At 44.8% G+C, this 13,900-nt stretch overlaps 1 protein-coding gene across 1 annotated transcript; it reads left to right on the top strand.

Annotated features, from left to right (window-relative positions):
• Window positions 1-9,409: 9,409 nt before the first annotated feature.
• LOC149863919 (olfactory receptor 13H1-like) lies at window positions 9,410-11,873 on the top strand. Its single transcript, XM_090048395.1, has one exon. The coding sequence runs from the start codon at window positions 9,811-9,813 to the stop codon at window positions 10,741-10,743; it is 933 nt and encodes a 310-aa protein (XP_089904521.1). The 5' UTR covers window positions 9,410-9,810; the 3' UTR covers window positions 10,744-11,873.
• The last annotated feature ends 2,027 nt before the right edge of the window (window positions 11,874-13,900 follow it).

The following is a 13,900-nucleotide window of genomic DNA, read 5'->3' as shown; positions in this document are numbered from 1 at the left end:
CACATGTGTGATCGCACACACACACACACACATACATGTACTGGCAGGGCCCCAAGTTCCCTGGTTCAGCAATGCAGCCGGGAGCCACATGGTGCCGGAGCAGATCTGGGGCCAGGAAGAGTATGAAATGGCTGGGGGTGGGTCAGGGCTGGGCTGATCAGTCCTGCTGAGGGCTTCCCCTGGGTCATACTGCCCCTGTCTCCTGTCAGCTTTGACAGGATAGGCAACCAGTAACAAATAAATATTAATTTACTAATTTTTGTAGGGGCCCCATGGGCCAGATAGAACAGCTTGGTGGACCAGAGCCTGCAGACCATATTTTGCCCACCCCTGTAATAGATTATGTAACCCTTCTGCTGAGAACCTGTCAGCAGCAACAAGGGCTGCGTTCAATTTCAGGGATACCAAATACATTTTACCATGGCTCAAGCCCCCACCCAGTCTACCTGGAAAACACTTAAATGGATTACTAGGGTGTCCAATAAAACCAACAACCCTGTTCTCACAAACAGTGTAAACACAAATGCCAGATTTATTACAAAGCATTAAAAAAAGCAAAAGTGATCACTAACTATAATTTTAAAAAGCTACAAACTATAAAACAAAGTCTATAGGTGGCACTCCCCATGGTGTTGGAGGGGGTCTTTACCTATGCATAGGCAGTTTGGAACTTGGGAATCCCCAAAGGGTAGTTCTGGGGGCCTGCACACCTATACCTGCCCTTCAGCAGAGGGCTGGAAAGGTGGGGCCCACACCAAAAAGTCCTATGAGCTCCTCCATGGATCCACTGCAGCGCAGGAAGCTGCTAGAAAGTGTAGGTCCTTCTGCATTGCAAAGGGCTCCTAGTTGCTCCCTGCAAACTGTAGGGCTGATCCTCACTTCTGCATGGTGGCTATGAGAGATGAACTGCAGTTTTCATCAGCAACTTGCACCCCAAAGTTTGTAGTTCTAATCTGAGCTCTCCTGGGGCAGGAAACTGCAAGGGAACTCAAGAGAAAAAACAGCCAAATAGAAAAAGAGCTGGACCACAGCCAGCACCAACCACGCTGCATTGGTCAGGACACAGAGCCACAAAAGCAACATGTGCCAGGCCCAAAATGTGCCTGGCCCAGACATACAGCAAACAAACGTACAACAGCACTCAGCAATACAGCTTTGCTGAAACAAAATCACTGTAAAATAATAAAAGAGGGACTTCAGGCCTGTCCTACATCTGGGCCTGAATATACAACGAAACAGTGTCAGGCCTGCTTGGCTGTGGCCAGGACATAGTCTCAGCTACACTGCTAGGCTGAGACCTAACAGCTATGAAACACCAAAAGGGGCGGGGGGGAGACCTATTTTGGCTTGGGCCTGAACTAGAACTACCACCCAACCACAACACTTGGTGGGGCATAAACTGCAAAAGGGACCAAAAAAAGGAGACCCAGGCCTATTTCACTGGACTTAGACTGGGCATCAAAAATCCACAGCCCCAGGAGGAAGAGAGCCCAGACCAGGTGGCCCTGACCCTTAAATAGCTTTTGTGTCCTCATCACTTGGTCCCAACCAGGAGCAAGGATTATTTGAACACTGGTAATGCAGACCAATCAATTCAAAGGTGGTCAGCCCTCCAGGATTTGGCCAGAGTCACTTAACTAGTTTTACAGGTTCTGCTGAGGAATCTTAAGATAATGGTCTGAGGGAGGAGGGGAGGTGGTCCTCTCCGGTCCAAGAGGAGGGAAAATATACAGCACAAACAAAATGCACAGCAAAATAAAACAAGAACACACTTGACCACACACAACCCCAAATGTGTGGGGGTGTTACAATTATATCATGTTTAATATAAATACACCTTTTTGTATCCTATAAACTACACCATGTGCTAAACCAGATCTATCAAGTATAAAGTCACTAAAAAAACTTGATGCAACCTTAAGCTGATTTCTTCTGACCTGTCTTTCTTGCTCCTTATAAACTCTTTTTGCCTTCAACATTTTCTCCCCTGCTCTTTTCCATTGCTGACTCTTCTGTTATCCAAACTCTGATCAACTGAATGCAAGCAAATGGTCTACTGTTAACACCACTAAGCAGACTAGGGCCTACTACAGTCTACAGAAACTTCATGTTTCTTACTTTTGCTCTGAAGAAGCTTGGATAAATCTTTACATGAACAGGCTGAGTTCAAACCCTCCCAGGAACCTTCATGACTTTTCTCTTAATCCACTCAGGCCCTCATCTCTGCAAGGTAAATGTCCCCTGCAGGATTGGATCAGGTACATGGCAAGAGGATTAGGCGAGGAAACAAAATCTTTGATTAGATCTTGGAAGGAGCTGACAATTGCTGATAAAATAATTTGAGTTAGCAACTCAGCTCATTTCACTAGAGACAGTCAGAGAGCCCTCTTCACGGGTACCCAGATGGGCACACAGTCCCCAGGGCCTGGGGCTCAACCTGATGCCTAATGAAGTAGTGGGACTCAAAGGGGTAGGACTGGACTTTTTGTTCTGAGGAATACGCTGCTTACTGACAGTGTATTCTCCTGGCTTGTGTAGGGACAGAAATCTATTTAATGGCAGTAACTGGGCTTGCTCAACACCTGAACTTTCCATTAAGGGCCTCAGTCTCCATTAGTGCCTTATGCTGAGCAAGAAACTCCAGTGGCAACAGGTGTGAGACAGCTGTGGGTATAAAGAAAGAGTGATGCCTTTCCTGACCTTCATTCCTATTTCTGACTCTCAGACAACATACATGTTTCATGCTACCCTGGGACCTGCAACTCCTGTTTGTTTCTAGTGAGTACATGGCCAGTGTTGGTGGGCATTGGAGGCGGGCATAATCTTTGGGAACATTTACATGGCTGAACAATGAGGTATTGCTCTCCTGAATTGTGGGAAAAACTACAAGGCAAATATATTAGCAGAGACCAACCAAGCGCAGTGCCAGAACACAGCAAGGAACAAAGTCACTTTGAATCAGTAGCAGAAAAAATAAACACCATGGTTCACATTTAGTCTGGAGGAACATTCATAGTTACAGCTGTTAAGGCCAGGAGGGATTACTGGATCATCTAATTTACAGTCCTGCATACCTGACAACAGAGAATGCCACACAGCTACTGCTGCATCCAGCCCTAGGAGTTTTAGAAAGAAATTTGTCTCCACACACACCCTTTTCTTTGAAGCAGTGATTCTCAGCCAAGGTGCCACAGCATCCTTGGGGGCCATGAGATTCTTTTAAGACTGCCATGAGGTGCCATGCAATATTGGCACTGCTAGGTATGCAAAATCTACACAATTCAGATAAATCCAGAGATTTCAAATAGGAATCCATAGTATTAAAAATACTCTCACCTATTGTGGTCTTTCTGAGCTCTTTGCAAAAGAATTGCTCTATTATTTTTCCATAGTCAAAAAGGAGCAAAAGCTCAGACCTGGCATATTCAAAAGGGTGCTTTGAATTTAAAAAGATTCAGAAACACTCCCCTGAGCATTTTATCTCCATGCATTCTCAATCTATCTATCTCTAGGATTTTTTGATAGATATCAAATTTACTTGAGTGCCTTTAAAACTGGATAATGTTACTAAATATTTTTCTGGAGCTACTATTAAAAGTGTTTGGGACCAGATTCAGATACCAATGGCAGCAAGACAGACCTAGGGTCTTGTTACACATTGTACTTTGAGCTGCTCAAATGTTGATTTGTGTAAGTGCTAGCTCAATTCTGGAGCAGCCACACCTTTAAGACTAAAAACCTTTTCAGACTGTCTCCAACTTGCACAGCTGTGACTTGCCAGTAGAGGGCTGGTAAGCAGGGTCCTGACTAAGAGCTACAGCTGTGAGCTTCCACTACAGGGCTGGTAAGCCAGGACAGGCTTCTATCCCCACTCTAGGTGAGGAAGCATGAGAAACTAATTGGGCGGGGGGTGCAAAACCTGAAGCTGTAAGGTTAAGAGTTAAATGGGATGGGAGTGGGTAAAGAAATGAGAAGTGGAAAGGAAATGGGGGAAGGGTGGTGAAATGAAGGATGTCAGCCACTGAAGGATAAAATAAAAAGGGAGAAAAAAATAAAAAGAAATAAAGAGGAAGTAAATGAATGAAGGTTCCATGTTTTTAATAAATTGGAATTTGGGATTGGCATGTGGAAGGGTGCTGGTCATGCTTCCTGGGGTGGTTGGAAGGTGGAAGTCATGAATACTGCTTGCCCCCAGCAGCTGGTGGGGCATGGCAAGCTCCAGCAGGCATTGGTGGCACTGTCAGCAGCAGGAGTGTGGTGGCGGTAAGCATGGAGGAGGGTGGCATATGCAGGGGGTGGGGTGACGACCACCCACAGATGCTGCCGGCAGTGTTGGTGGTGGCCAGCGGTAATCCAGGACCGCCCGCAGACGCCGCTGGCAGTGTGAGCAGTGGGGGGAGAGGGGAGGGTGAGCAGCGACCGCCCACAGGTGCCACCGGCAGTGTCAGTGGCACCTTTTCGTAGGGGGTGCACCCCCATGCACCCCCTATGCGCTGCCAATGGTGGGAGTGGTGAGGGAAGGCAATTTTGAGAGAGCTACTGCCCCGTCCTCTAAAGGGAGCCACAGCCCAAGGGGACCCAATCTGGCCCCTGCCTTGTTTCCCCTCCCTCCCCCCTCTTGGTCCCTCTAGACTCCATGCCTGGATCCAACCATGCTCTGTGACCTGGCTAGATGGCATGTGCCTTGCAGTCTGTTTGCAAGGGGTTCCACACTGGGGGTGGAAAGGTCACACCCTTGGGGTGGGAGGGAGAGTTGGCTTGGTGCCAGAACCACCCGCTGAGCACTGGAGTTCAGGGGGTAGAAAGTTTGTCCACACAGAACAGAAGGGTGGGAGAGGGGACAGGGCATCTGGTGATGCTGGAGGACTGCAGCTTGAGTGGTTCATCTGCGAGGAGTGGCCACACATTAATGGAACACAAGCTGGGTAACGTGGATCAGAGGTAAACCTGGAGTGATGTAATGTTAAGCAGCCTAAAGTGTGTTTACAACTAATTTCAGGTATTAATGTGTAGACAATCCAAGGGTTGAGAGCTACAGGAGCTACCTAACATTAATATGTAACAAGGCCCCCCAAAATCATTGCAAGGCAGTGAAAAGCAAATTGTACTCTCACAGAGCTAAGGATAAAGTGAAAGTCACTCGGTACCACCAACACAATGGCATTAGAGCCAGATTCTAATTTACTATATATTCTGGGGTATACCTAGACAAAATATATTTACTTGAATAACTAACTTCAGCTTTATCCAATAGTAGTAAAATCTGAATCTGCAGTTTTTCAATAGCTTGGTGTAATTAGAGCAGTGGTTCTCAAACTTTTTAGATGCAAGGCATCCCTTGCTAGACTCAAGGCACACCGTATTAGACTCAAGGCACCCTTGGAAAATGCTCTCTTTTAGCTATCACTTGCTTCTTGCCTACAGAAAAATAATAGAGCAGTTCTTCTCAGAAAGACAACAGCAGGTCAGAATGCCTTTGACTCTCCAGGTTCCTATTTGAAATATCTGCATTTATCTTGTGAATTATGTGCAGGTGTTCACACCTAACAATATTATTATTGCAGAGCACCTCATGGCACACTTAAAAGGATCTCACAGCATCCCAAGGTACTGCCTGTTTGATAAACACTAACTAGGAGCGCACTGCTGCTCAGCCCCACTCTGTGGAGCCCCCATGCATAAAAATCTGTTCTTCGCAATACTTATCACAGATCCTACAGTCCACACACCTGACTTCAACCTGCCATGCCATCAGTGGGCCTTGCTGAATAGGTTCCAGACAGGACAAGCTCTGTGTGCAGTCAGCCTCCACAACTGGGATCTTTGCAACAATCCAGACTGTAGTTGTGGCAAAACACACACCATGTCATGTATTTTCAATGACTGCCCATTAACTAAGTTCAGTGGTGGACTACAAGAACTGCACATGACCACCAAGGGCACTATATCACAGGGCTCAACAATTACACACATGTTGAATGACTTCACAATCACTGGGTGCATCTACACAACAGCTACATCACTATAGCAACAAGCTAAGGCGATGTAGCTCATCGCTACAGCAACAAAGCATCAGCGAGCATGAACCACGGCACTGATGCTACTCTTAATGTGACACTGGTGCAGTTACTCTTAACAGCAGTTACTGTGCAGTCATTTAGTACTTGCTAAAGTTGCTATACTTTCATAAAGTACTTTGCTGTAAATGTAACAACTTTTAATGTAACACAGTAACAGCTGCACAGTTGGGCACCTATGTAGATGCGCACATTATGTAGACTATCTCAGAGTAGAAACACCTTGGATCCTCCTGGTCATGATAATAATATCCTGCTTTTCCCATAGCTGTTTGTTGCTTCAGAAGAGTTGATAACAGATGAGTTACATTTATTCTTTATTTTACACCTGGCATAAGACCTCCCACTTTCACCCATTTCATTATGGGAAGCATTTGCCCTTCCCTGTAACCTGTTGCAGAGAATGGATTTCTGACATGTCTTTACTTGAGTTATAATGCATTGGGTGTTAGAAGGTAAAAGCTTGCATTAGGTAAGCAATTCAAGGTTCTTTTGGGTAAATATGATATATCTTTTACTAGACCAACTGTATAGCTGGAAAAATTGTTCTTTGCAGCCTTTCAGGTACAGGCCCCCTTCCTCAGGTATAGGGAGATTCTGCTGGTCTTTGTCTTCTCTCTAGGGTCTGAATAGTAACTTAGGCCAATATGCAAAATGGAGGTTTGTGAAAATGCAAATGTGCGGCAGGAAAGATCAGAGGGGATAGGAGTTAATTAGGTGTGAGACAGTTTGGTGTGGGGTGGGAAACAAAAGGGGGATGTTGACAGGTGATATAACGCAGCTGGGAAAATATAGAGAGAGGCATTCTTTATGCCTTGACATTTTCCTCAGTTATCTTAGTAGAGCTCTTTAAATCTCCACACATGATTTATCTGATGAATTTGACCTTTTTCGCCTCCCCCAAATCAGGCTGCAAGTAAGAGGCTTCATTTTTAGATCAGCTTGATAGAGGCATAAATAATACACTACTGCCATTCTACACTGGATAAATGAATAATTTGCTTAACTGTAGAACACAAAACCAGTTCCAACTTGTTGCCTATTGTTTATGTTGTAGCATATATTGGCTACTGGCACATCAGTTAAGGGTGTGAACTGCTTAAGGGCAAAGCATCTTTCAGACCCACTGTCTACTTTGCAATCCAACTATAACTAACTGCATAGAAATGGCAACGGGGAAAAAGCTATCCAAAAGCTGCTATTAGAAGCTTTGAGAATTATGGAAATGAGTCGTATTTGAGTCTGCTACTACCACAGTACTGGAAATGCTATAAAGCAATGATTCCCAATCTGGATGCCACCACACCTTGGGGTGCACCCAGATCCATTTCAGCATGTCCTGAGGTATAAAGATAAAAGTACATTCTTAGGGTCTTACCTGCTTTGTTCCTCTCCTGTTCACACTACCTGGCCCCTCTGCAAGGAGGTAAGCATTGCAATAAATAAATTAGTTTTTGAAATAGGGCTCTTTTCAGTTCACAAAAGGTATGGAGGGGTGCCTTGAGTCTAAAAAGACTGAGAACCACTGGTCTTAAGAAATGCTAGATAGGTACACAGTGGGTGCGTCTACACGTGCATTTATACTGGCTTAAATTTACTGTGCAGTAAGTGGGAATAGGCTAGCATCTGCACATGCAGGTGTTAAAGTGCATTAACACTGTGTATGGACTGACTTGGGACTAAAGTTAGTCCCAAGTCAGTCCACACACACACAGTGTTACTGTGCAGTACGGCATCTACATGTGTGTTACTGCGCAGTAACTAATCGGGCGTAAATTTGATATCTCGAGTCAGCATAAGTAGCCATATTTACTATGCAGTGTGGGCGTTCACGTGTAGACACATGCCTGTACTGCACAATAATATCGGTTACTGAGCAGTAAATGCACACACGTAGTGATCATCAGGGCTTCAGTATCAGCAGTGCCTAAACTTACCATTTCCCATTCTCTCCAAGATATCCAACAGTGGCCTCAGAACTATAAGAAGCCTTAAACATGAGGGGAGGTAGTGTGAACAGAGACAGTTTGTGGGGCGGATACTCATATCACTACATTAACAGCACTATGCATTTAATGATCACTGTTTCCATTAAGTATGAATAAATGCGTATTCCAGGTATGTTCATAGCTTTTCGTCAGTCCTGAATCTATGCACTTAAATAGGGTACACTATGAATATTTGTTCACTAGTTCACTAGATAAGTTATATAAAGATTTTTGCTGCGTTTTTGGTTGTAGCCGTGTTGGTCTAGGGACATAGGTAGGCAAGGTTCTTTGAGTAGGTGTGATATCTTTTATTAGACCAACTGAGCCGTTGGAAAAAAGTTCTAGGCAAGCTTTTGGGCGCAGAGACTCCCTACGCTTGAAGAAGGGTGACTGCACCCAAAAGCTTACCTAGAACTTTTTTCTAGTTACTCAGTTGGTCTAATAAAAGATATCACACATCTACTCAAAGAACCTTGCCTACAAGGATTTTTTGCCCTTACGTCCAATTTTGTATAAAAAAGAGAGTTTCACATTGCAAATTTATTCCTGAAGGATCTAAAAAAATAACGGCTAACACTTACTTACAGAAGAACTCTAAAAAGTTATCAAACTCTTAGTTTATTGATATCCCTCTTTCCAGCTTATACCCCAAGTACATGTCGAAAAATTTGAAAGTGTGTATTTTCATTGGAATGTGCCATGGAAAATATGAGCAATTTGGTGAAAAATTTACAATAATTTTTTTTTCAGTCCAAAACAAAAGCTTTATATATATCTAGATATAGATATAGATAACGAAAATCTGCTCTGAAGCACCATGGGGGATTTAGGTTCACCTTGGAGCCTGACCTGCAGAGAAGAATGAGGACACGAGAAATAAATGACAACTCCCAGAAGGCACCACCATAGAAATTCCAAACAATTATTTTTTTATTTCTGATGTTTGTCTCCTTCAATTAAAAGTTAAAGTATTTAACTGTGAGAGAGCAAATGCTTTCTGCAAAACAAAATTCCTTTTCTCCGTTGAGAAGCAAATATCAGTGGAAATATCTGACCAGCCCTAACTCCAAAACGTTCATACTTGATGCCAGAGCCAGCCTTAGGGGTGGGTGATGTGGGTAACCTACTACAGTTCCATGGTCAGGGGGGCACCACACACACGCACAGACATGTGAGCAGCCCACACTCACAGCGGTGCTCTCCCATGGCCCTACCCCACCCCACCCTGCCCCAGGTAATCCCTTCCCCAGGCAAAAGGAGCAATGCCCAGCCCAGCTTTCACCCTCCCTCTAACCGCTCTCAGGAGGAGCTGGGCTGGGCATGTGCAGGCAGGGTGATGCCTGCTCCAGTCTTCCTGCCTTGCTCTCACTTGCAGCAGCACCACTGATCTGGAGGGAGTGGATACCAAAATACAAGTTTGCCCAGGGCATCATTTTCCCTAAGGCTGGCTCTGCTTGGTGCCAGCTGTTGGAGACTTGGTCCCCAACAGCGTGGGTATAGTGCTGTTCCCATGCCACTCAACTGCAGGGTGGGTGCCAGAGCCTGGTAGTATGCTCATATCAGGGTCACAGGGACCAGATACTGGAGACAGTCCAGAAACCCCAAGTTCTGGGCCTCTCCTACCAGCCAGAGTTTCAGATGAGTTCAGTTCCCTCCAACTGCATTCTTGTCTGTCACATAGGTTGGCATCTGTTCCCATTAAGAGTTTGTATACTCCTTTCTGCAGGTGAAGAACCAAGCAGGCCATGGGGAAGCTCAACAAGACAATAGTGACTGAGTTCATCTTGGTTGGACTTTCCCATCATCCCCAGGCACAGGTTGCTTTCTTTGCAATTCTCTTGGTGATCTACCTGCTCACCCTGCTGGGGAACAGCGTAATCACAGTGGTCATCTGGACTGATTCAAAGCTCCACAACCCCATGTACTTCTTTCTCAGCAATCTCTCCTTCCTAGATATCTGCTACACGTCTACCTCTGCACCCCAGGCATTGGTGAACTGCTTTATAAAGCGACCCACCATTTCCTTCATTAACTGCTTTTCCCAGATGTGTATCTCACTCTACCTGGGTGTGACGGAGTGCTTCCTGCTGGCTGTCATGGCCTACGACCGCTTTGTGGCCATCTGTAATCCCCTGCACTACCCCCTCATAATGAATGGGAGGGTATGCATCCAGTTGGCAGTTGGTGTGTGGGCCAGTTCCTTCTTCCTAACAGTGATCCCCGCCCTTACAATGCCAGCTGAATTTTGTGGGCCCAATGTCATCAATCACTTCACCTGTGAGGTCCAGGCTGTGCTGAAGCTGGCCTGCTCTGACACCCATCTCAATGGCATCATGATGTTTGCTAGTGGGGTCCTGACACTTCTCATACCCTTTGCCTTCATCATGGTGACATACATCCGTATTGGCATGGCTGTGCTGCGCATCCGCTCAGCCCAGGGAAGAAGCAAAGCTATTTCCACCTGCAGCTCTCACCTAACCGTGGTCAGTATATTCTACGGTACAGCCATGGTCATGTATGTTCGCCCACAGACCAAGTCTGTCTCTGAACAGGACAAACTGTTTTCTGTCTTCTATGGGGTGGTGACACCCATGCTGAACCCTCTAATCTACAGCTTGAGGAACAAGGATGTGAAGGGAGCCCTGAAGAGGGTGGCTGGCAAGAAAATGCTTACTTAACACTGATGAAATTGCCTGAATGTGAACCTGAGAAATGTTCCTGAAAAGAAAATGACAAGAGCCTTGCTTTGCTTAAGGACCTCTTCATAACAGGTGTCTCACTACACTGCATGGTAGTGATTCTTCAGCAAGCAGACTTTGGGCCTCCCTGCAGGAGGCAGCAGAACGGAAGTGGGTTTTATTCCAGTCCCTGAGCTTGGTCTCCATTCATTTTCTTTGTAGCTCAGACTCTGTCCCACAGAAACAACCTAAAGTCCATGTCACAGGCCCTGAATGTCTGCTGCTGTAGAGATAGTCCAAAAAGTGATGTGCCCAGAATCACAGCACGTGGACCATAAGAAACTGAAGACTGGGCATCAGGTTTTGGTGTTCCTTTCCCAGTAGGGCCCTACACAAGAGCCTGGGCACTGCTGACATTGCACTTTCAGTGATTTGAATGGCAAATGGGGAAAAGCAGTTGTTCCAGGGGCTGCTGGTAGCTCCCTCTGTACAGGGGCAAGATTCTGGTGTGAGAAAAATGACATGTAAAATTCCAGACAGACTGCATCTTGTTTGGCACAAGTCAAGCACTGACTGGTCATAAGGTGGGAATTGCAGTAGGAGGTAAATTATCCTATGACCTTTTTTACCAGAGGGATTCTTGAACACTTCCTCTGAGGTACCTCTGAGTCAACAATCTGAACAAGCCAGACTCAAGCCAAAACTAAGGTCTGCATGCCAAATCAGAGTTATGGAGCCATTGGATCCAGCAAGTGGAGGCAGGTGAAATGATGGAGGAGTTTTACCATAGAAGGCTTTGCCCATGCTGTGGCCCGGTGCATGGTAGCTTTGCTCGCTCACCACAACTGTGCAGTGAGGAGAAGAGGCAGCTCTCAAGTCCTAGCACTGGCCCACTTCTGTCCTAAGCTGGGTCTTGCCAGCCCACTTCCAGAAAATCTTGCTAACTGATGCCCTATGCTATGGATCTGAAATGTGAGGAATCATCCCGTTGACCTACATGCAAAAGCTGGGGCCTTCTGTCCTAAGCCCCTCAAGAACAAGATGAGTGTTGGGAAAGCTTCAAAATCCACTCAGAGCAGTGACTGGCCCCACACTGTCCGCAGCCAAAATTGCTTGGGTGAAGTGGCCAATGGACCCACTACTTCCTGTGGGAATCACTGATATACAGTGGATGCGTCTACATGTGGCCGTACGGTGCCTTTTTTTACTGTGCCATCGTTTAGTACGGCCTTTTGGAAGTACTAAAAGACAGTGCAGTAACAGCCTGTACTGCGCCATGCCAGCCGCGCACAGTTATTTTTGGCTGCTGTGTTGTGATTACAAGGCACTATAACAAGGCAGCACACTCCTACAGCGACATAGCAGCAGCAGCATGGTTTTTGCCAACAGACGCTTTAGCATCATAGCGTCTTGTATAGACGTGCCCACTAACATGGAGACCCTGTGTGTTTTTTTCTTAAATGAGTGCAAGAAGCCAGGGAGGAAGGGGCTGAGAAGGCTTTACACTAGGGCTCCACAGCAAATCGGAGATGGCTTTATGTGCAGCAAGTATTTCATGGACATTAAGGTTTTTCTTCAGGTCAGAGGAAAATGACTCTTTCTGTAAGTTATTCCCTCTCATCACAAAGTACACACCACCATTTCATGCAGAGCAGAGCAGCACTACTCTTAAATATCCTCTCCATTAGAATAATTATATAAGCAGCACCCAGGACCACATATTAATAAATCATGAGATGGCATCAAAACCAGGAGTTTTAAAAGAAATCCGTGTGGGTCTGTTTATTCAACTACTTTTTGGACCATCAGCTTCCACAATCTTGAAGACAAGAAATTACTTTTTTTTTCTATTTTTTCAAATGAAAGGTTTTGGTGTAATCTTGTGATAAACAGCAGCAAGCACTTGAAAATATAAAACAGAGGCCAAAAGGCCTGCAGGGGTATTGTTCAAGTTTGTCTACTGGGAAATTCACTCCCCCATGCAGGAGCCAATATTAAAACAGAAACTATTTTAGAACCAATGGTGAAATGATGCATGAAGGACACTTTCATGCCTATTTCTAAGGCAGCGAAAGTGTTGCACAATAGAGAAATAGGCGGTGTTTGACATCATGCAGACATGCACACAAACTTGCATCAGTTTGATTAAACCATAGCGAGGTTCACAAAAGACTTTGCTCCAACTCTTGATTTTACATTAAAAGACATTCGGCTCCTACCACGACAAGCAGCTAGCTGAACCCTTAATACTGAACAAGTCGACACATGGAATTTTTCATTAATTTCACTAAACTGGTTTAATTTCATAGCTTTAAGTAATCTAGGGCAGGGCAACAGTATAAATAGCATCTGATGAAGCACTAAACAAATGTTTTCTGTTGTACGCTGCCACAGCTAACCATACAAAACCTGTTCCCTAACTTGATATGCCTTCAAATGACATTGCAGTTACTTAAAAACCACACGCACACATAAAATCCAATTTGAATGAATGGAATGGGAAAAAATTGGATATTACTGATATTCCCAGAAAAGCATCTGCATATAAAGGTCTCATACAGCATATAACTAAATCCCATGGACGAAAGGAAAATAAATTATTAGATTCTGGGATAAGAATACCCTCCAATCACATACAGCTGGCATGAGCTAAACACTTATTTTCCTCACCATATGTACAGGCTAATTGCACCTTTGAAGCACGGTGATAGTAAAATGGAGGGTTTTGTAATAATTTTTTGTAACTGTCCCACTAGAGAACAAGTCTATTGAGACGGATTAGGAAATCAATGCTTGGAGAAGCTCCTGTGTTGGGCAGTTTGGTGTCCACCAAAAGAGAAAGAAACCTCACTTTCTTCTACCTCAATTTGTTGGTTTCAGCTAGCAGTCAGACTGGATTGGAAATGGAACTTTTGCCCTTCAGGAAAAAAAGTCAGCATTTCAAAATTACTTCTTGTTCTCGTGTATCAGAACGAGAAAACAAAATCTCAGAAAAATCTGGGAACACAAAACATTCCAATAGTCACAGGAAACAGTGAAACAAAGCATGTCAACACTTCCGATCTGAAGGAAACAATTCACAACACATCAAAACTTCTTTTTTTGCTGCCAGCTGCCATTTCAAAATATATATTGATTTCAAAATGCCATGTCAGAG

The sequence above is a fragment of the Crocodylus siamensis genome, chromosome 5 (genome assembly GCF_052110815.1).
Source record: "Crocodylus siamensis isolate JL-2025a chromosome 5, ASM5211081v1, whole genome shotgun sequence".
Lineage (NCBI taxonomy): Eukaryota > Metazoa > Chordata > Crocodylia > Crocodylidae > Crocodylus > Crocodylus siamensis.
The sequence above is the reverse complement of the archived record's forward strand: the minus strand, read 5'-3'. Positions and strand labels throughout refer to the sequence as shown.